Genomic DNA, 24,425 nt, shown 5'->3' on the forward strand with positions numbered 1-24,425 from the left:
AGCAAAATCGCACAGTTCAGCACTCCTGTGATACCTTGCGTGCGCAAATTTGCGTGCATAAATTGAGCACAAAAACGTAGAATGTGAGGGAACCCACTGAAATAAATGGGTTCTATTCTCTGCAGTTTGCCCATCTGCAGAAGCCTTTAGTGTACTTTTACACAGGCCAATAGTTGCCCAATAAATCACTCAAACATGTGATTAAGGGCAAGTGTCAACCTGTGTAATCACAGGACCCAACAGGGCAAGTTATCGGGAATCGTGGTCTTGTCATTGTTGCGTGCTGTTTAGCGGAGATGAAGACCGAGCGGCTGTTGGCCCCGTTTAAACAGGCAGTCATCAATGAACAATCGTCTGTTTACTAGGAATGGAGGCAGATGGGCTAGAAGAGATCGCCGCGGGCTCCACCTCCATTCACTGAAGGATTATTGTTCCTCTGTGGAAGCCCAGGAGTGATAACTGCTGCGATGGTTGAGCGTCCCATGTAAGAGTCCCCATAGTAGTGCAGCATCGATAACTGATCATAACTACATTGGCAGGCATTGTTATTCTATTAGCTTGCCAGTTAAGGTGCGTATAGATTATAGTTCCAAAAATGAACAAAAGTGAATGATAGTCATTCGGTTTAAACGTGAGCCAACAAATAAACGATGAATAAGAATCATGCACTTCTCATTCATCATTCAGTTTCAGCGGGCATAAAAGTCACCATCGGCTCATTGGCTTATCATTGCGTTTTGACACTGATTGTTCACATAGGAATGTGGAACACTGAACAAGAAGTGAAGGAGACGTTCACGATTCCCAACAATGATTTACCGGTATAAACAAGCTGTCCAAGCCCAAACGAGCTGGTGGTGCTGTCACCAGATCAGTCGCTCCGGCAAACGAGAAACGTGAGGTTCTCATTGAGCGTAAAAGGGCCATTACTCTAGCACTTGTGGCCAATCAGGTTGCTTCCTTGTAATGTGCACGGCCAGTGTTAGGATGTTACTAGTAATGGTATTATATTTAATTGCTAATGATCAGTTGTAGATGTGGAATTCCGTCTGTGAATAAACAGGAATAGCCTATCCTTGCTGTAGTGCTGCTGGTGTGACCCGTTGGCCATGAAGACTAATAATCCCGCAGGGACGGCATAGACCTGCGATGCGACTCATCAAGCCTCCTTACCTTGTCAGCCTCCGCTCCGGCTTCCAGCTGTTGTTTCTGTTTGATGCAGATCTGTCCTACTTTTGCAAGAATCTCATGGGGGTGAATAAATACACGCGCACTCAGCAGAAAGGTGAAGATGTAGGTTCTCTGCGGGAAGGAAGCAAAGGTTTCAGTCTCAGAATCCAGCTGGCTCATAGCCATTAACCCGACATACTATGATACAGCAGACTGTAGACTGGCTTGTGATGTGCTGCTGATGTGACCCTGAAACAGAACACGGTTACCGGTGTTAATGTAGCGACTAGTAGGCCAATTACAGGTGAAGAAACAAAGTGAGCCATGCATAGTGCAGAGGGGCTGAATATGGAACAAATGGGAAATCAGTACCTCCAGCAGTTGTGCACAAAGCAACATGTTAGATGACGGAGATATCTAGAATCCTAGACAAGGTTGACACCTCCGGGTATAACTTGAAATGGCAGCAAACCACACAGAAACGCGTAGACCCTCTTCAATAAGTCCTTTAAACAAGGATCCGGGTCCTCCTTCCAAGTGCCTGTTGTTGTTTGCTGCCATTTCAATTTACAGGTGAAAACATCCATCTCATCAGACGTGCTTTGTATAGCAGATGTATTTTAGTGTCTGCATTACGGCACAATATTTCGACCTCCTAAAGTACTATAGAAACCAGAACTGATCATTCTACAATGCAATAATACTATTCAACCTCAGGCTACAACCTCGGTCCCCCAAAGTTCATCCCTGCCTGTACCTTTCAGGTACCCTTGTATTAAAAATCCTGTTTAGCTATCTTGTATCAGCTAAGATACATAAAAAATATGAATTTTACTATAAGTCCATAAGAGGGACAAATCTTTTGTCTGCCACTTGACCCACTTGAAGGACCTCACTCAAGAATGGCGCCATAACTGAGGCGAAGGCCAGCAGTAAACAAGTGAACAAGCCCATAACTGTTTAGTACCTAAAGATAACTGACGTACATAACCCAGCAAATCAATGCAACAATAATATGGCGTCACTAAACTTCACAGCCCTCATTATGGTCACTAGGAAGGACCTTGGTAGCCGTAAGGGCTCCTTCACATGAGTATCATTTTGATGCAGAGCAGGCACATCAAAAAATTGCATCTAAAAGAACCTATGGTTTCCTATGGGTTCTTTTAGATGAACAATTTTTTTCATTCATCTAAAAAAAAAATGACGCGTCAAAAATGTGCAATAGGTGCTTTTTTAAATGCTGAGATTTCTCTCCGTCAAAAGATAGCAAAAGATAGATTGATGGCAAAATGCTGGAGACTCGATAGACTTCTATGGGAGTCAATGTGAGCCAGCCGGCAAAAGGAGGAGGAGGGAGGGAGTTTATCAGCACCGAACATTAGTAAACATGTTCCCCCCCACTGCCAAACACCCTCCCCGCCAGCAGAAAGAGGGAGGGGGAGGGAGTTTAGCAGTGAGGAGCGCTGCTAAACAATGATAGGTACATCTAGTGAGGCATTTCATGTCATTTAGGGCTCCTTCACACTGGTGAGGGTGATATTGGGCCGTGATTCACGGCCCAGTATCGCTGTTGCCACCATGTGAAAGCCCTGTGGATGCGAGGCAGTTTCATGTGAAAACAACCTCGCATCTCCGCAGGGATGCTCTTCGCTGTTCTAGCGGCCGCAGACAGACGTATAAACGCACAGAGAATAGCTGCTATCAGAGCGCTAAAATGACATTCATGTGAAAGGGGCCTAACACAACAAATGGTGACAGTCCAGTTCACCCTATAGCTAAGGTACAGTACATGGTGGCATCTATATCAACCCCTTTATAAAGTCATGCAGTAATACATTCCCCCGTATTGCTGCAGACTGGCCATGTAAATGTCTGTAAAAGTTGGAGAACATCTGCAGCAGATTCATCACTTCCAGCCCCAGAGATGAGAACTGGGTTGTGCCTGCAGCATGAATCTGTAGGATCCATGATAATGGCCCTATTAGTTGTCACCGAGGAGGACAATTCGAGGACACATTCACCACTGATTTTTCACTACAACAATGGAATCATATAGCTTAAAAACATATTCCATACTAGGAATGGGCAACCCAGTTTTTTATTTAAAATCTCAATTCTTCCAGCTTATTATTCGCATACGTGCAGCAATTTCGTCTGCCCTCATGTGTCTGCCTGTTTGTGTAGGCATAGCTTATGATTTGCACCCCCTTCTCCATTGCCTCGCCACACGGCGCCGGAGTCAAGGTGAGGCTGCACATCACCCAATCTGTCTTGTCGCACTCCCTAAAGAATTCTATACATTTTCAGGATAAAACGTAGCCTATGTCATTCCTTAAGATGCAAACTGTCTCCGTGCCAAATTTCATCAATATTGCATCAGCGGTTTATCCGTGAAATGGTAACAAACAGACGGACAGACAGACAGAGTAACTCGCATTTATAGTATTAGTATGGATGGAAGAAGAGAAAACAGTGAAGAAGTTTGTAAACTTCTATTTTGCTGACTGCATCTTTCTGGAAAGTAGTTCATTTGGTTATTTCAGCAGCCCGGGGCAAGTGGTGCCTCCCCAATCATGCCATCCAGTTGCCGACTTTTGATAAAGGATAGAGTGAAGGATTCTGGGAAGAATGCTAATGTTTGCATTACACCTGTAAGTTGCCCTTAGGGAGCAGCTCCTCTAGATGTGTGAGATAACAGCCCTGCCGGCATAAAACAACACTCCTGTCTGCCGCGCTCCCGTCTGCGTTTGTCTTGGCTCCGCAGCGCTCTGCGTGTTTGCTTCTAGTTTGTTTACTTTAAACTGCTTTTTTCCCACAGTCAGCGTTACAAGTCCTGGCGGCGTGTTCTCCCCCGTGACTGCAATGGGCTTTCTCACCACTGAGGGCTGAGCGAGGTTTCCAGCAAAGAAATAGCTTTTTAATTCACAGTGCTATTTCATCATTATCTGCGCTTTACTGTACGGAATGTTATTCTGACAACCACTAACGAGCGCCATGATAAAGGCAGTCGGCTTTCTGCAGACCCTGAATTGTATGAAAGACGCTTCACGCACATTTCTAGGGAAAGTCTGAGTATTTTGAAGCATTTTTCCTACTTTTTTTCCCGGCAACAAAAAAATGCTTTATCCAGATGTTAGCCTTAAGTCAATAGGGAGTTATGAAACACACAAACAAGGCATTTTAAAATATTTTTTTCCCTCACTTTTTTGTCGCCCACGCTCCCCAAAGTGCAGCACGCTTGGGCGTCATCCCAGAGAGTTTTCTATAGGAAAAAATGCTTGCTAAAAACACATGAAGTTCACGATCTTCTCACAGACCCTTAAAAAGGAGTCACATAATATTTTGAGTATCATATTTTTTGCAGGATTTTTCTGGCGTTTTTTTCCCACGGTTTAAAAAAAAAAAAAAGTGCTGCAGCCGAATGTTAGCCTAAAGCCTTAAACAGATGAACACATGCGCGTTTCTTCGCATTTTGCGGGTGTGATTTTCATATGCAAACACATTTGCCCCTTTAAACCCCTAGAGCCAGTATTGAAGAATAAAGTGCACTACAAACGGTGCAGGTTTTTGTCCCTTCAGTTTTGCTGTTTTTTAAGATGCTTTTACCACCGAGAAAATTGTGTGAGATTTGTTGCGTTGCGAGACTCACAAATAGGAACCCAATTCTTTTGAATGGGATCATATATGTGAGCAATTTTTTTCCTGCATTGCAGAGCGGGTGAAAAAAAAAATCGCAGCACTTCCTATCTTTGAACGTTTTTTTGGATCGCATTGCCCATTGTTTTCAAAAGCAAAAGCTTTGCACAGAGTGTGAGGTGCAAACAAGTGCAAAGCGAGGTTTCCCATTGAAAACAATGGGAAACACTTGCCGATCCTCCATCACGGCTGACAGCCACGCTGGAGAATTGCTACTTCTCCGAAGTGATGCATGGCGTATTTGACGCAAAAACGCCTTGCATCCGCAGGGAAGTTGCACTTTGGCGAGCGCAATATCAGCCTGATTTTCACTGACCCGCCTCAGGTCAGTAGGGTTTTTTTATTTAAACTTCTGGAAAAAAAATGCATAAAAAAACACCTAAAATGGTTCAGATAAAAAAAAATGTTTGTAAAAAAATGCATGAAAATCATAGTAGAAACAACTGCACAAAGGTTTATAGGAAGGAAGCTTCTGCAGGGCCTCCAAGCTCTTTCTCATCCACTTCTGGGTCTTCACTGAGGTTCTATACATGAGCCAGAAGTATTAGGACATTCATATTGCTGTTTTTGAATAGTGGGGCGTGGATTTGTGGAGGGATACACCAAAAACCACAGGAGGGTAATATCACTGTAATAACTATCCAACAACTATTAGTCCTATGATGAGAATATAAGTACTGAGCACATTGTTCGCGGAGCAGATGCAACTCCCCACTTTGTCACCAGCTCCTCGCTCCATTAGTGTTAATGATGCTGATAAATGGGAAGGAATAGTAAATGGTTTAGTTTGCTAGGAACATAATCAATTACATGTGATAAATGGGAAACATCAGACAACTGCTGTGGACAGAGTTGGTGCTGCACATCGGCAGGGATTCGATTGTCTTAGAGAAAGCCTTCTCTGACCTCTGGGATATTTGCAGACAGGGTTCAGAAACAGCACATTCTGTTCTGAGAAGAGTAGAAAACATGGGATAAACAGCGGCCCGATAAACAAAGACGCCGTTCAAAGGGTCACAGAACAAAATATGCCGTAATCCGAAGGATGAACTCTGCTGCTTTAGGCAAGTGGAGAACGTTGGAATAGATATTGCACAATTCAAGCTGTCCAGGAGACCAGAGGAGCTCCGAGATGAAGAAGTCCTGCAGTAGTCATGGACCAACACACAAAAGAATTGTCCGGACCTCGACTTAAACTAATTTCAGAGAGGCATCTAAGGAATGTATAGTGCTTGAATAGTAACGTAGAAGAGATCACAGCACTCAATATACTAAAAACTGCACTTACATCTGGATAGTAATCCACCGTAGGCACCAGACGTTCAATCAAGGCTTCCAACGACCCAGACACCAAACTGCCATCTTGATATACTGGATCTCCACATTGCTCCCCCATTTCTGGCTGCACCTGTCCACTACAGGCAGAGCCAAGCATGCTGGGAAATATTGGTGTCTGTGGCATGCTTTCCTAGAAGACAGAAGAAAAAAAAACTAATTAAAACAAATCAAGAATGGTAGTGTGTTACCACTTGTTCCTGAAATTCTCATTATTAAAATTCTGATTGTATTCCTATGTAGCAATGCTATAATATGACCATATAGGCACAGAAATGACATTGACAGCCCCACTGGGAATGAATATGGGTGGGGATGATTACATTCAGTGTACAGTGCTGCACATTATGATGCCACTGTATGAATGCTGAGAAATGAATTCATAGCAAATATTATATTTAATAGACCTCCAAAATGTTCTAATAAACATGTTCAAGTGTCTTTATCGCCCTATGAAGGAACCAATACAAAATCTAGACATTTCACTCTGCCGGTTCTTAACTTATGTTTTAAAGGAATCTAAGAAATTGTAAATATCTCCGCAGTTCGAGCACTGAGAACAGAATGTCCCCAATAACCGAGAGAACATACTTGTCCCTCTATCACAAATTCCTTGAAGGTCTCCTTGAGCGCTACAGAGAATACTATGCTTATCATTCTGAGAACTTCTAGTTCTACCACCTTCTACCTTCAAGGCACCACCATAAGACCTGAGAACATTTACTAGGATCTGCTTTACAGATGATTGACTTCACATATGACACAGATTCTAATTCATATGCTAAAAATACCCAGAAGTCCTGTCATTCAGGCTGATGTCATTCAGACGAGGCTTTAAGATTGGAATGCAGTCTGGTTACAGTAAATAATGAGCCTTTAAAGTCCAAGGTCAGGACCAGAGTTTTGTTTATGAACACCATGGCGAGTTGCTATTTGCAGCTGCAGAACATAAAACCTTGTGTGCTTCACCGATACTCGTCTGTGGTATTCCACCTCAGCCATTGTCAATGCTAATCTACAGGAAGATTACAAGAAGGCGGCTACACAAATACTACTGTTACTATTCCATGTGATTATGGATGAGAGGCAGCTTTAATATGATTTCTAGAGTAGGCACACAACTACCAAGTCTTGGATACCATTATCCTCCGGTTGAACCAAAGTGAAAGATCCCTGGCTAAACCCCCAGTCAAAAGTTTTAATGGGTGGAAGACGTCATATTTAGTATGATGGTCAGCCTACTTCACATGATAACAGTTTGCTCTCTATTTACAGTGGTGACTCAGGCGTAGTAATGTATTCCACTCTCCTACTTCTCTGCCTACATTATGTCTCTAGACAATTGCATATTTATAGCACAGTTATAAAAAACTTCCTTGGGGATCGGACAAGTAAGGAATACATTAAATATCTCAAAGCTTCACTGAAAAAGCTACAAATTTGCAATCACAATTGAAGTCTCACAACATTCTGTGTCTTTTCCTTTAGAATATATTGGTGATGTGATACTCGAGGTATTCTTACATGTTGGGATAATTGATGCTTAATTACCTCACTTCCGACTATATCTAAGGGTATTACTTTCTCAACCTCAGTGGAAGGTTATATTCCTGGGAGGTCTGAGAAGTCTGACAGGCTCTTAGCACTATTCTAGCCTAATGTCTCATCATGCATATTAGGTGGCTGTTCTGGCAGTTTCCGGAATAATACATTGTGGAATAGAGATACTATCATGTTTGTTAATGGCATACCACAACATTGCATCTTCAGTTCTACTAAGCCCATCTCAGAACACCACTGAGCCCGGCTCCAGGTTTTGTGGCTGTATTATGGCAATTTAATACTGAACCAAGGCTAGGTTCACAAGTATTGGATTATGGCACTTCACTATGGTCAAGCTCCGGGTATCCTCCATATTCAGTCCGCATTTCCGTTTTTAAAATTTTGTAGTGCATCTGTTTTTCATTTCTTTTTCACGTTCACAAAAAAACAGGAAAATAGAAACAAACCCATTTTTTATGCATCTTTTAAAAAAAAAAAAAAAAACAACAACAAAAAAGACGAACAGCAGACGGACTGCACATGGATGGTATATGTATGCTGGCCACCTTTTTTCTATCCACATTGACTTGCACGGGCGAGTCCTGTTCGCAAAAGGGATCAGAATAGCGCATGCGATCAGTTTATTCACCCAGTCTTTGAGTGAGTGACAAATCTCTGTGCGTATTGCCACATTGAATACTATGGGTCCGTATGCCGTCCGTGTAGTCTGTTTTTTTTAAATACACTGCACACAACCAAAAAAAAAATGCTAATGTGCCGAAGGTCTAAGACTGATTTCACATGGACTACAAAATTGCGCAATTTTCTAGCGGTGAAATCGTTGTCGCCCATGTGAAAGAGGCCCAAGACTGATTTCACATGTAGCAACCGTAGCGTGATTGAAGTGCAACCAAAAATCACAGAAATACAAGATTTTATTACAAATCGTTTGGGCTTTAAAATTGATTGTTAATGCTCACGTGATTTTGCAAGTAAACAGCAGTTTAACGCACAAAACCGCCTGACAGTCCCATACAGTGTTATATAAGTGCTACATGGGGCCGTCTTTAACTGCCGGAAAGAGCCAAAAACCGATGATGGAGCAGAAGCGTTCTGAAGGTAAAGGTGCAGGTACTCCTTAATATTTCCACATATCTAGAAGATGAATTAGAGAACAAGGCATGCCACTTTTATTAAAGGTTTTGTCCCAGATTAGATTAGCCGCTTTCATCCAAGAACTCCACTCAACAGAACTGCAATGCCTCACAATCTGCTGCAGGTGCGGCCGCATGGTCAGAATGCCTGTAAATATAGTCTATAGTTGCCATTTAGCATAATGCATTGTGACAGATCATTATCTCCTTTTCTCTGTGTACATATCTACTAATGTTTTATTGGTCGGCTAATTGTTGCTCTCACATTTGGCCTGTTAAAAGCTGTGTTTATCCCTAAATACGTACCATGTTTAACATGTTTTATGAGAACAAGGGTGCGCACCGTCAACAAGCCTCCGTCACCGATATTAATCAGTCAGCACTGTTACACTCGCCGTATGTACTACACCCTGGAATTAATGGTGCCCCAGAAAATAAATACATGAGTCTCATTGGGTTTACCACCAAGGCCACAATAAAAAGGGCTATATAATATGCATCCTCATTATTGTAAATTAGCAGCCATACAAGGTGTGTCAGGGACTCTTGGACAGGATCCTCATTGTAAACCTTGCACATGTGTTCTGTACCTCTGGGTTGATGCATCTTCAGGAACATCCTGTGTCTCAGAGGAAAAGTTGCAAGTACCTTCCTGCTTATTTACTAGGAAGGCGCAGGTTTGACACAATGTTCTGCAGAGACTGACTATCCCAACCGTGCTCAATGCAATAAGTAGCACCCTTTCCACCAAATCTGTAATTGGAGGCTTCGAGTTCTATGAGGCAGCAACAATGTGGCCAGGCGGAACGGCTTGCTTTTGGGTGTGCACGCTTATTAAGTAATTTTTGAAAAACCCATGAAGTGAGGATTTAAGACAGAGTACTTTGTGTGCCTGTTCAATACTTGGCAGTATTTATTGTTCGAGTCAGTACACTCCATTCACTTACTAATGTCCTTACAGATTGCCACATACAAAAGCTGCTTTATAAGTGGCTCAGCCAACGCATGGAGCGTTACTCAACAATACAGTCGTACAATACAAAGTACAGGAAAATTATGTAGCGCTCAGGATGAAGTGAGAGTGGTTCTTAATAACAAGGACACATTGAGAAGTTTGATATATCCAAATGTAATAATTTGTATACAATCAAGATACATAGTAAAAGGGGCCCCAGTATGTTTCATAGGCACATGGTGGGGGGTTCTGCTGGCTTCAGACCCCATGAATATAATTAGGTTCCAGGAGAATGTGAAGTCATTCTCCAATAAAACAGTGGAATCCACAGTACAAATTAGGGCTTTATACCTGCTGTTCATTCCAAGTGAGAGAAACAGCGCGCTCATTGCAATACAAGACAAAAATATTACATTCTACAATCTATTAATGACCTGAGAAGGACTGTACAGTAAAATATCAATATTTGCAGATGATATAAAACTATATAATGTAATTAACACAAGAGAGGACAAAATGTGAGTACATATAGATCTGTATACAGTTGCAGGAGGATCTGGATACCTTGGGGAAGGGGGGGGGGGCAGAAAAGTAGCAAATGAGGTTTAACACTGATATATGTAAGGTTCTGCACATGAGCAAGAAATACATGTCACCATTACACACTAAATGGGAAACCACTGGGGAACACTGACACGGAAAAGGACTTGGGGATTTTAGTTGACAGTAAGCTTAACTGGAGCAACTAGTGTCAGGCAGCTGCTGACAATGCAAATAGCATCATGGGTGGCTGCGGGGCATCAAATGAGGTCTAGGGGCACATGACAAGGATATCATTGCATGGCTGTGATTAGTTAACCCAGTGCCAGCTCTTATTGGCTGACGCGACGTTGGATTAACCAATCAGAGCATTAGCTTGCTTGAGGCGGGGTATCCAAGCCCTGTTTCCAGGAAGAAATGCTCTGTCAGTGTGGAGGAGGAAGCGGCAGCCTGCAGCAGCACCGCAGACCATCGCGAGGACCGGAATGCCGTCTGTAGATGAGTATTGATGTTTGTTTTTTTTTTACATGTAGTGTAGTTAGTTTCCCTATTGAAATGAATTGAAACACATTATTGGCATAAGAGTGTTTTGGGTTAAGAGCTCCATCACGGAACAGATTAAACTCGTATGCCAAGGCACTACTGTATATCAGAGGTCAGTAAAGAGATCTCTCCCATCTCTATTTATACCCAGGATTGTAACAAGGGGGTGCTCTAATAACAATGTATAAATACATTAGGGGACAATACAGAGATCTCTCCCATCATCTATTATACCCAGGACTGTGACTGTAACAAGGGTGCACTCTCTGTGTCTACAGGAAAGAAGGTTTCTACACAACACAGAAGGGGGTTCTTTACTGTTAGAGCAGTGAGACTATGGAACTCTCTGCGTGAGGACGTGGTGATGGCAATGTTGATAAAAGAGTACAAGAGGGGCTGGATGTCTTTCTTGAGTGTTACAATATTACATGTTATACCACTGATTACTCAGATGGGTCGGTGAGATTTGGGATCAGGAAGAAGTTTTATTTTTCACCTAAAGTGAGCAAAATTGTCTTTTACCTCATTGGGCTTTTTTTGCCTTCCTCTGGATCAACATTGGGGGGTAAAAGGCTGAACTGGATAGACAGATGTCTTTTTTCAGCCTTATAGACTATGTTAGGCTGAATTCATATCTGTGGTAAGGTTTCCGTTATGGAAGCAGAAAAAAAATCTGAATCCACTAAATGACCATAACGGAACCAAACTGTACCAAAGGAACCCCATGGATTACAATGGGGTCCGCTCGGTTCCTGCACCTGTCCGACATTTTTACTGAACAAACAAGCCCTGCATACGTGACCTTTTCATCAGCATTTCATGTCGGATCTTTGCCAGAGGCTGTAAATGGAGCTTCCGACAGATGTGAACAGAGCCTTAGTATTGGTTTTGTAGAGGCAGTAATTTGAATTACACAGGGGGCCTAATGGTACTGACTACTATGAAAGAGTCCCCATAACTACTTTTAATGGACGCCAGATTTTACATTTAGTACAATCAGTGGTAACATGAAAACTGGGAAAACAGACTTGTCTTTATCATCAAAGGATAATAGAACAGTATGAATGTGGCTTGAACCTTTTCCAATGACATCAGAAAAAAGTATGAGCGCTCCCGAATGAACCACTAGAGCTTGTGTTCCCACAGAAACGTCTCCTGCATGTGTTCATGGTGCAAACAGCCAGGACTGCGGCTCACATGGAACACAATTGTACTTGTTACAAATATTCCAGCACTTGGTTTCACTGTTGCTACAAATCTGTTATCTGTATAACAACAGTGTCAGGATGCGTCACTAGTCTGCAAACATTGCACCAAATGTATCAGAATAGCCGCTGCAGCATGATATATTAGTACATCTCGCGAGGCATCTTAGATGCTTGACTTTCCTCTCTCCTCCCACCTGGAGTATGTGTAAATCAATAAACTGTGCCAAAAACTGACCTGTCTTTAATAAATTTTGTGCGTTTTAGGAATCTGAGTCCTGTGACGGAATTTTGACACATTTTGCTTAGTAAATCTCGGCTATTATGTAATGGCTAATACATAAGATATGAGAATTACTGTACTTTAGAAAACAAAAGACAAACTTAATTAGTGGATGTGAACTAGTCTTTCAGGCCTTATTCACCCGACCGTCCCAAAATTGCGACAATGTGAAGCATTGGATTCCAATGTATTCAGATCGGACCTGGAAAAATAGCACATTGGCAACTGAAAATGGCAACTGATTTTATACACAATGTCAAAAGATAGGTCTTACCCTATCTTTGGCTGAGATACACTGGAAGCTTCCATAGACTTCTAGAAAATAAAGGAAGTGGGAGGGTTTAGCTCTGCGTCCAACGCTGCGAAAGAAAGACAACTGGCTCTATTTCACCATTAGCAGCCATCAGGTCTTGATCGCAGTTATTCTTCATTCATGCAACTTTTAGCCGTGGTCGTCTGAGCGTTAAAACTCATACGGTAATGTGAAAGAGGTCTAATGGTTAGCCTTCAGGACAAGTTTTTAGTTCATGCAACAGCCATTTTCAAGCAGTAACAATTCAAATGGCAAAAAAGAAATCTGTTTTAAAAAAAAAAAAGGTCATGTTGTCTTCGGGCCCTTTTACATGAAACGACTAATTGCACGCAGATGTCCAACACATCGTCCCAGTGATAATTGTTCTCTAGTAAATGGAGGTGGAGCGGGTTGGGGATCTTTCCAGGCCACCCGCCTCCATTCAAATTAAGTAGGTCATCATTCATTAGTGATAACTACCTGTTTACACGGCCGATCCGTCGGTCAGTTTTCTGCATGCTGGATGTGGGAATCTGGAGGGTTTATCGGCCCGTGTAAAGGGGCCCTTAGGTCAATCATGATCAGTAGACATGTATATTGCCTAACTCAACTGCCTCAGGGTACTTTTATACAAAGCGATAATCGTTCGCCCGAGAAAACAAGCAAATGACGTTTGCTCAGGTGTTCAGTTTATACATACAGATAAATCGCTTAATGTTTTTACAGGATGGGTCAGTCGTTCAGTTCTGGCCAACGGTGATTGTCATGCTTGCATAAAATGAATGATGAGCAATAAGTGAATGAATTATCATTCAACCGATGGCCATGTTTACACTGAATGGTTATCATTCATATTGGAACGATGTGGCTGTGATTCTCTTATTTGAAACTGGACTTTATAAGACTAGTTATCCAGTTTTCATGATATAAATGATTCTACATAAAGCAAACGGAGAATACAAGTAAACTACTGTCATACTCTGTTATACGTAGACCATCAAAATGGCAAAAAAGCACTAGAGCTACAGTAGGGCAGCACTACAGGGGTCCCTCAAGCCGTCCAATAACGATTACTCCTACCCTTATGCCCTTTTAGGGGAGGGGAGTTTACTGCTTGAAAAACCCTTCTATGAACCAGAGAGGAGAGCATCCACTTGATACCATCGTAGTGTCCACTTGTAGCTTCTCCTGACCATAACGACGGAGAGCAAGGATTTCACACTGTCTACAATGAGACATTATAATAGCCTCATGTTTACCTGCCATTTACTTCCCATTTCTTGCAATAGGGTAGCATGCTGTGGTGTAAGTATAGTTGGTGCAGTTACACCCAGGCTCTGAAACTTTAAGGGGCTCTTAAGGTCTCTTCCCTATTTAAAGAGACCAGTACTAGAAACAAAGCAATATAGTTGGGGACCCTCTTACAGATTTTGCATTGAGGTCCACATCTGCATGCTAAGTTCTGTAGCCCACCCCTAATATTACAGTATCTGTAGAGGGGAAGTCTTGTACACATGAGGCTTCTACAACCAACATAAACTAAGTCCTGTCGGTATAAGAGCTGAATCTTTAGTACGGACTCTTGTTACCATCCATTTATTCTTATCAGGGTTAAACTGTTACGGTACCTTTATACGCTCCGACTCTTGGATACAGAAGTGTCCTACGCTTTACACAGGAGCAATAGTGATTGAATAGTAATTCAAGTGAATGGAGGTGGAGTGGCTGGAGATCGTTACCGCTCACCCGCTTCCATTCACTGTAAACAGGCAGTCGTTCATAGATTGAGCGCCTCCTGTTTATATGGAGTGAGTAGCTGCTCAGCAGTCGTTCCTTTTCAGTGAGCTGAAACGGAAGGACTAGCGACAACTGAGCTACTTCGTGCCCAGTGCCCTGTCGGAGGCCATGTGTACACAGGATGAAAGTTGTCTTAATTCGCTAATCTCAGCGACTATCACCCAGTCCGCACGAAATCATGCAATGTAATGTACGATTTTCGCGGGGAAATCGATAACACCGGTAACTAATTAGGCTGCACAGCCTGTTAAATCATGGTGCAGGTGTGTCCTACGCTGATGTGAGCGCTCCCTGCAGCATAGAAAAGTACAGTGAAAGCGCTGATATACGGGCGGTAGCCAGCGATAGCGTTCCCTTAACAGTGTGATTATGTCACGCTATCGTGAGAGTATCTACACCTACACTCGAGCCCTAATCTTATCTGTAAATCAGCTAATCCTCTCTTTGGTACAACTTTACAGCTTTAATTTAACCCTGTGGGTATACTAATGAGCACAATGATAAGAAAGAGGAAACGTATGACAAGGGCCAGCACTGCGTTTGCAGTTATTGGGTTCTTCTTCTTGGAGATGCGCTATTAAATTGAAGCATTCAAGCTACTTATACAAGACTCCAATGTAAGGCATGCCTGGAATGGGAACTTGGGATTCCTGATGACTGTCTGTGTTATGACCTAGCAGAGGATTACGTAAGACCCAGCGAAGTACCAGCATGTAATACCGCTCATTGTAATGAATCATTCAGCACGCAGGTTACATAGTGGTGCTCCAGTCTTCTCTATCTCAGGTTGAAATGCATTTTGTGATTTTCTCCATTTTTGATGAAGGCTTTATCAAGTATTTACATCTGTCTGGTGAAAACATGAAGAGAGACAGGTACTGCGGTGTACTGTGGATTGCGCTAGACACAGAAATCTAATCAGATTTTCACACCTAGAAACTTTCCAGCTTTACTACAGTGTTTTATCATCAATGGCTTTAACTTTATAGCCATATATTGGGCATTTGGGGATATGTAAATGAATGACAAGTGTCATGAGAGTTCAAATACTACTGAGATTACCAGGGCTAGTTGAATTTTGGACAGCAAGGATAGGTTTAAAAACTGCTGTTCTGGAGTTAATTTCCAAGACCATTCACATGAAATGGAAAGAATTTGCTAAACTTTCATTGCTTCACAATGAGGGCAATCCACTACTACAGCCTATCAACTTGACAACCTGGGCCCCCTCCCCAAGTCTTCTTTACTGCAGTGAGGCTAGCTGTATCCTATAGCAAAAACAGCTTCCCAGACTATCAGTAAGTAGGAATTTAAAGCTTAAAGGGCATTTACAGGCAATTTCTATTGATGACCTATCCTCGGGATATATTATCAATAGTTGATCAGCTGAGGTTTGTCGCTTGGGAGTCCGACCGATCAGCTGTGTGGGCACTCGCTGTCACTGCCACAACACAGTATATGGAGCAGAATCAGATCACTCCAAGTCCTGTGTAATGGCCAGGACTGGTAATGGGAGGTGCAGCTCCCATTAAAGTCAATCTGCGAATTTGTGCACATATTTATAGCATCAGAAGCAGACATCAGTGAAGAAATTCAGGTATTCTAACTTAAATTGTGCAAAGCAAGTGATATTGACCCAAAGAAAAAGGAATTGGTGTACAATACAACCAAGGACAAAAGTTCAGAAATGTTGCAAAACTCAGAGAAAACATTAATATATATAGAGATACTTTTTCACTTTTCATCTTCAAGTTTTCATGGTTTCAACATTTAGGACCGAGCTTTTCTTATCTTATGACTATAGACATATGCGGAGTCAAGAGGAAACTCATACTGTAACTTGTAAATGCTGGAATGTTAGCAGACAGGATACCAAACTAGGACTAATGAATACCCAAGCCAATATTAAAGTACTGAAACAGAAACTAGTCATTGGGGTGCTATGCTTGAAACTGAACAACTGCTAATGTCCATGACAATGTATTCACTCTATAAAGATAACTCACAGCAATAAAACACAAGAATATGTCAATGCAAAGAATGTTCAATGATGGAATTCCAGGGATTCTTAGAATGCCGACATTCGCTGTTTCAAACACCAAATCTTTCCGACTCTTAAGTACACATCAAAGTTCTTGCTACACTGGTGCCGTTTGTAAGATGACAGCTCGCCGGCGCCAGATGGATTAGAGCAAATATGCTCCATTTCAGTAAGCAAATGTTCTCTGAATGCTTTATGATCTGCCCAACTGCAAGGCATCTAGAATTGTGGTGCCATATGAAAACAATACCATCTTTCTATTATCAACACTAAGTTATAGATAAGAAGAAAATGTTCCATGTTGTGGGCGATATCTGGGCGATAACTTCTGCAACTGATGCCAACCCAAACAGGCGATATCTATTGTTTTTCTGTGTAATGAAAAGTTATGCATTGTTTCAATATAGAGAATAAAACGCTGTCCTGGTCATGTGAGAATGACACAAGCTTGTTACAGGGGAAAACTTATACAGTAATGCCCCTTGTAGTTCCAGTAAGAGGACAAAAAATAGTATAAACTAAGTTATGCAAACTATGAAGCCACTTCAGCAGCCGTGGAGAGACAGGAGGGTCCAGATCAGACTAGACCTATTCCCACTTCCTTTCAGTTATGTAAAGCTGTGGAACTGCTGTGGGCTTCCCTCATCACAAAAAGGTTAAAAAGAAGTCAGATGCCTGAGGGTGATAAAGCCAAAATCCCTCCCTGGAAAGAAGCATGGGGCGGGGGGTGGAGGGGTCAACGACAATTACCAGGTTGTTCTCTGTCAGTATGATGGTTGTGGTTTTGATGTTTGATGCTTTTTGGGGTTTAATGAAGGGGTTAAAAAATCCTAATTATGAATATTTCAGTATTGATCATTCAGACCCCAGAAATACCAGGAATCTAGAATGAGTCGGAGAATGGGGGAAGTTGCCATTTTAAATATCTTGGGTTTTAGTTTTATATGCCGATAAATAACGCATGAACTCACATAACAGTGAATTATTTACTTGGGGGAATGCAGGCTGGATAAATAATGTAAAAGTCAAGAATGAGTAAGTTAAGTAGATGAGACAGCTGAACCTTTTAAAAGTGGAGGAAAATAAGCAACTACTAAGCGTAATAGAAATGCTTCAACTAATTAGATATGAGCAATAGATCTACAAGAACAGTTCTGGCTGGGTGGAAGTTCTCAAGCCACATTTTCTGAAAAACATCATCAATATTCTGACTTTTCTGCTGCCAATGGAAAGGTTGATGCTGTTTCCATAGAGTAATGTGAGTAATGGTTATCTTCCATCACTCAAACCATTGGATTACTTATGTGGGCAACAGGAGTTGTCTTCTATATACTCCGGTTTCCTCCCACACCCCAATAACATGCTGAAAATTGATAAATGTTCTATGAAGCTTCCTTTTTGGTGAAAATGTTTTTGCAAGACCCATAACAAAGCAACTTCTATAGCAAGTAGTTGTATGAGGTCTATGCTTCCTATAACAAAACAAGTGAAAGGAACAAAGATCAGAGACACTTAACCCCTTAGTGACCGCCTATTTCATTCCTTAAAGGGGTTGTCTCGCGGCAGCAAGTGGGGTTAAGCACTTCTGTATGGCCATATTAATGCACTTTGTAATGTACATCGTGCATTAAATATGAGCCATACAGAAGTTATTCACTTACCTTCCCTGCGCTGGCGTCCCCGTCTCCATGGCTCTGTCTAACTTCAGCGTCTAATCGCCCGATTAGACGCGCCTGCGCAGAAGGGTCTTCTGCCTTCGGGTCTATCCGGCAGCAGCGGCGCTCTGGCTCCACCCCTTCTACGCGTCATCGCATAGCTCTGCCCCATCACGTGTGCCGATTCCAGCCTCCTGATTGGCTAGAATCAGCACACGTGATGGGCGGAGCTACGTGATGACGCGTAGAAGGGGGCAGGGCCAGAACGCCGCTCGTGCCAGACCGAGCCGAAGGCAGAAGACCCTTCTACGCAAGCGCGTCTAATTGGGCGATTAGACGCTGAAGTTAGACGGAGCCATGGAGACGGGGACGCCAGCGCAGGGAAGGTAAGTGAATAACTTCTGTATGGCTCATATTTAATGCACGATGTACATTACAAAGTGCATTAATATGGCCATACAGAAGTCCTTAACCCCACTTGCTTTCGCGAGACAACCCCTTTAAGCACCAAGCAATTTTCATCATTGTATTTCAAGAGCTCAATGCACTGCTCCCATCTCTTCCAGCCTCCCCCCCTGTAGAGAGGGATGCCATATATCGGCTGGGCCTGAAAACCTGGCCAATACACGGTCGTCTGAATAAGCCCTGAAATTGAGTGACAAATGAAAAGTGCATGATGACTCGTGTTAAAAATATTTTCATTATCTGGGTCATTATGAAGGTGGTAATACCTGTCGTGTTTTTTTTTTTTTTGTATTTTATCCATTTAAAATGTCTTTTTCTAGGGGAAAAATGTTTTTTTTCACTGGATTTTTTAAAATTAAATTAAAAACTTTATTGCAGTTTTTTTTAATGCTGCTTTGTAGTCCCTGAAGGGGACGTGAATATGCAATAGTTCAATCGCTAGGCTAATACACTGCATTACTTAAGTAGTGCATTCTACTAAGCCTATGACAGCAGCCTAGTAGACTGTGTGGGAGGCGGGCCTAATAGGCGGAGGTACATAGTAGACATCGAGGCATTTTTTTAGGCTTTTGGATGCCATGGAAACCTATTGGTGTCCTGTGAGTTTGCTGGGAGATGCTGATGCGTGACAGAGCCCCCTCCCCCTGTCATCTGCTTCCCTGCTGCAGCTGCTATAGACTGTGGCATGTAAGCGGTTAAATTGCCATGATCTGAGGTTTCCTGGAAGTTAGAATAGGATCTTGGCTGTCAGTAGTGAGTCAAGCCACCACCTTAAAAAGATATATGTGCTGGTTTAAAGCCCATTAGTGAAGTCAGTAAAAAGGCTTATTGCAGTCACTAAGGGGTTAAACACTGTGAGAAAAAAACACCTTGAATGGCTTAGGACCCCACAGAATGCCAAGGACAATAGTTTCACGCTTTCCATGGAGCTTTGGAGAACAAGTGAAAGCAGCTCAATATAACACAAAGGTATAAAGGTCAATGTGACCCTAACCAGAGAGAACCACCAATAATGTCACTCAGACTCCGCCTCGTTCTCGATTAGTGAGCTTTGTACCCAATTTTCTAGTCTACATCAATATTGCAATCTAGAATTGATGCCATTAAGAATATCATATGTGACAAGTCCTGGAGTAAGTTCTTGGGTGTCCGGGAAATGAGTTACATTGTTATCTAGAAGCGGAGTACATGATCTACCCACTACTTAATGTCTATAAACCATGTTCCGTGGTCATCAAGATGTCTAGACTACACTGATAGCCATTATGGACTAAACTAGTAAAATTGTGCATATAATCAAATATGGAAGATGTTCTGTATCTAATAATGAGCAGAATACACGATACTCTTGGAGAACAGACAGTTACATCATCTCCACCAGATGCAGGAAGTGAAGATTACATGTCAACATTAACTCTTTGAAGGTGAAGGCTCCATAATCAAGCACTTTATTGCTGGTAAGTTTTGAGGTACACAGATTGTAAATCATGCATATTTCTATCCAGCATGGTGGCTAATACTCAGTATAAACACATTGCCTTCTGGAATGATACATTTTGAGGGAACCTGCAAAGTGTGACCATCAGGGTCATGGACTGACCACACAATTGTCAGCAGTAACACCTGTCATAGCTGCCGTGACTGTCCGAGAGGTCTCTACTATACAACCGAACACAAAAATGTCATGTACAACTGCACTGAGCATACCAAGTACCAAACTGTGTCTGATTATAAAAAAAGCAGAAGACCAGTCTCAAAACCGCACATACTGTAAATACTGGAGAAACACAAGGGGCCATGCTAGAGGAAGACCCATGCCATGCAGTGAGGGGGTCAGGCCCATGCCAGTCCATACAGCTTGTCAAAATACAGAAGTATATACACAAATACCATGAAATAACAAGATATTTAGTCATAAGTAAATGAGAATGAGACAACTTAAAGTGACCACCTGCTGCTGAATCAATGCAGTGTACAGTAACTGACAACTGGTCACTTTGACAATTTAGTTAGGGTATTTCCTCAGAAATTGGCACAGTGAGCATGTAGACTATCTGAGAGAGTCCGAGGCCAGAAGTAAGGGGACAGACAAAGGGGTTCACCAATAAAACAAGCAGTGTTCACCTTTTCCTGCTCCCCTCACCTGGTGCTGTCATGTCACTAATCCCAAGCACAAGGGGAAAGGACAGTTTCAGTACACTTTGTACCACAAGTGGGGAATGAACTTTATTAATTGATCTATCATATTTACATTGGCAAAAGAGCTGTAGGCTGAATTTACACGGCTGAGCGCGATTTCAGTCCAAGAAGCTTGGACTGATATCGCACTCTTAAGGCAGATTCACAAGGACGTATTTGTGCATGCAATACGCAGAGAATAGAACCCATTGATATCAATAGTTTAGCACACATTTTCCGTTTTTGCACGTGCCAGGGTCCCCATAGAAGTCTATGGGAGGTGCACGAAGGTGTAATACACTGCACAATTCCGTGAAAAAAGAACACATCTGGACCTCATTAGGCTAAATAGCCATTTAAATTCGAGTGTGTTCTTCTGACGTGTGCAAAGGCCCTGTGTGCGCAAAAGTACATTAAAATGCGTTGAAACGTGAAAATCTACCTCATTCATAGTGCAAATGCCGCCCTTAAACTTCTGATTCTGGGTGCGAGCGCAATGCCTCTTTTTTTCTTAAAAAACACAATGCATGGCATGTATGTACCTGTAAGTCTTACATGCATTTTTCACTAATACTTTCAGTACTTTTAATGCTAAAAATTTGCATATAAATCACATGGTATAAATCACAGAGTGCGATGCGATTTAAAAAAAAGATTTCCATAGCAAATAAAGGGCAATTCCTTGCAAGGAATCACACAAAAATGGGACATGCAGCAATTTTTCAATCTCGCAGCATCACAAAAATGCTCATGTGAATAAACACATTGAAATCGCTACAGAACTTGCGAGTGAAACTCGTCCGTGTGAATGCACCCTTGATAACATGACCTACAGATATAGCAGAGTTGACTTTTTTTTCAATTAATTCTTCCTGGCTATTTCAGCTCTGCTACATCTGATAATTTCACTTCACAAGCCCTTCGTGCAGTAAGCTGGCTCCTCCGGAGAGGTCATCCTGAATACGAAAACAAGGCAGAAAAACACCAGAATTGTCTGCCATGGTGGAAAAAACATACAGTCGGAGGAAGAATGGGGAAATTCCTGTCTTGTTTGCAAACTGAAAAAACAAAGCAAGAGGCAGCACCTGCTCCGAGCAGCATCAGCCCAAGTGTGATCCACAAGCACAGCAAACATCGCCTGTCCACAGGGGTCTGTGGCCCTGCTGTGTATGTACATAGCGCTGCTCTGCTGCCAGTGCAACGGAATATATAAGACTAGGATCCTCTCTCTCTCTCTCTCTCTCTATATATATATATATTTCTTCCTCTACAGACATATAAGAATAATATAATTGTGGCAAAGTTCGGTATTTCTGCTACATGACATCAAACACAGAAGGAGCCTAACTATAAAATGCAGAAAGATTCAGTTTGTCAGTTTTTGACATTGTATCACAATAGGGGTTTTCTGTAGTTTTACCTAGGACTGCGTGTATGCCATATGTAATGCAGCCCCAAAGATGTAAAGTCCACCTTCTTCGAGTTTTGCCAATTGGCATCTTCCACTTCTACAAACTTCTAGGTTCTCAGCATGTGATGTCATGTGGATGGAGTTGTGATGTCATGTGGATGGAGTCAGAGGCTCCAGCTATCATGGATTTGTCATGTGGCAAATCTCAATGAAGGTGGCCATAAGTTTTAAATGACAAATTCAGCACTACTACATGTGTACCACACCAAGATATCCATGTAGGGGTGTTCTTGTATACTGTGTAATCATTGGGAGATGTTGATGTGTCTATACAATACAGCAGTGTGGATGTATTTACTAAGCAATAACGTGCAATAATCAACAGCTTTCCCAAAACACAGATGAACTTTCTGCAATTGTAGCAATGTGTCATATAGACTGATGGATGGAAAACAAAGGCAGAAGACAGTGACAGATACATGTGCTGTATATCTTACTACTCAGTCATCAATACATAGCCCAGCAGTGGGTCCAGGGAGACAAGACGTCTTCAGGGTTACCCACTCCTCCCAATCAATGCCTGTCACATTAGGATTCCTCCGACCATTGACTCCAGGCTGACGTGCAGCTCTGGCATCCCATGCCACCACCGCCACTACACAGATAAGAAGAGCAAATCTTTGAAAATTCTCTCCATTGATTCTCCAAGAAGAAGATGAGCCGGACTGAAGCTAGTGGATGGATATTTCCATGCGGGAATATTTAAGAATTCTCTTCTCCATTGATTCTGGGAATTAGAGCTATTTGCTGCAAACCTGCCAAATCAACCATGAGCAAACGCCTGTAGAAAGCAACTGCTTACCCTCATTTTTGGCACCATGCGCATAGGGGTTGCTGGAGTTTTTTCAGGTTTTCAGGGTCGGAGATGTGTTGCCTTGGCAGCGGATCCGTCAGGCTGTCAGCATTATTCCAGAGCTGTTTGCTTTCCTCTATCTGAATAGCTTCCAAATAAACCCAGAAAAGAGGGCTAATATTCCGGCCGCCTGATCTTGTACAGCTTCTAGTTCGTAGAACAGCAGAATGATTGTGGTTTGTCTCTTTTGTAGCAGTGCTGCTGTCTAATCCCCAGCAGTCCCTCCTCCTGCCTTTTTTGGCAGCTCATGCTCTTGTACAACAGGTTACACTAGAGGTCTCTCCGCCTCCTACTGGGTGCTAGTGAAAGGATGTGAGAGCACACCAGTCATAGACATCCCCTGACCTCACAGCGAATGAGACAGCCCTTCTGTGGGCAGCTGTCTGTGAACAGAGCTGTCATCCTCCACCGCTATATATCTACGGCAAATAACCTTTATTTATATAGAGCCAACATATGCTGCAGCACAGGCAGAGTCTGATACATAGTAGCAAACTAATTGCTACTAGATTCATGTATATATATATATATATATATATATATATATATATATATATATATATATATATATATACACTGTATTCCACTTCTATTACATTTACTTAATTGTGTGAGTGACCGTCCAGTATAGCCATCAAGTCATTTTCTACCCAGCTTTCCCAAAGTCCTGCAACCAACTGCTGCCTATTGGATTAGGATATACCAACTATGACGGTAAATAGGGAATCTAGATGAGCACTTCTGTGAAAACTGTAAAGAAGTCAGCTTTCCCAGAAACAGAAACAGAATTGACTAAACAAATGTCATATTAGTCTATACGAGGTTTGTTCAAAGCTTGAAAATAATAATAGTACTTGCGCTTAAAAGTGAAAATGCCTGTGGGCTTTAAGTCAGCATGTGGCTGATACATAACACTGGAAATGTTGCTCATGTGAAAATCATATACACTCCTTGTCAAACCAATCCCTCCCCTAGAAGATGTCGGATGGAATGAAACTTTCTCTGTGTGATTGTAACGTTGTTATAAGTAAGTGATTACATTATCAAAGCAAAAGTATGATTTATTGTGGAGAACTGACCTATTGTAGGGAGGCTCTAGTACCCTGTTGTACCACCTCTAGCTTGGATACAAGATGTGTTACAGACGGGCATGGAGGTTCTAGTACCCTGTTGTACCGCCTCTAGCTTGGATACGGGATGTGATAGGGGTGGGCATGGAGGCTCTAGTACCTTGTTGTACCGCCTCT

General features: G+C 42.2%; 1 protein-coding gene across 1 annotated transcript in view; it reads right to left on the minus strand.

Annotated features, from left to right (window-relative positions):
• The window catches only part of RASGEF1A (RasGEF domain family member 1A), a 50,955-nt gene extending 27,556 nt beyond the window's left edge, over window positions 1-23,399 (minus strand). The window contains exons 1-3 of the mRNA XM_066600404.1: window positions 23,128-23,399; window positions 6,158-6,337; window positions 1,174-1,302 (exon numbers count right to left, since the gene is read on the minus strand). Of these exons, the coding sequence (XP_066456501.1) occupies window positions 1,174-1,302; window positions 6,158-6,337; window positions 23,128-23,151 (333 nt within the window). The 5' untranslated portion in view covers window positions 23,152-23,399. The remainder of the gene's footprint in view (window positions 1-1,173; window positions 1,303-6,157; window positions 6,338-23,127) is intronic.
• Between the last annotated feature and the right edge of the window lie 1,026 nt (window positions 23,400-24,425).

The sequence above is a fragment of the Eleutherodactylus coqui genome, chromosome 4 (assembly GCF_035609145.1).
Source record: "Eleutherodactylus coqui strain aEleCoq1 chromosome 4, aEleCoq1.hap1, whole genome shotgun sequence".
NCBI lineage: Eukaryota > Metazoa > Chordata > Amphibia > Anura > Eleutherodactylidae > Eleutherodactylus > Eleutherodactylus coqui.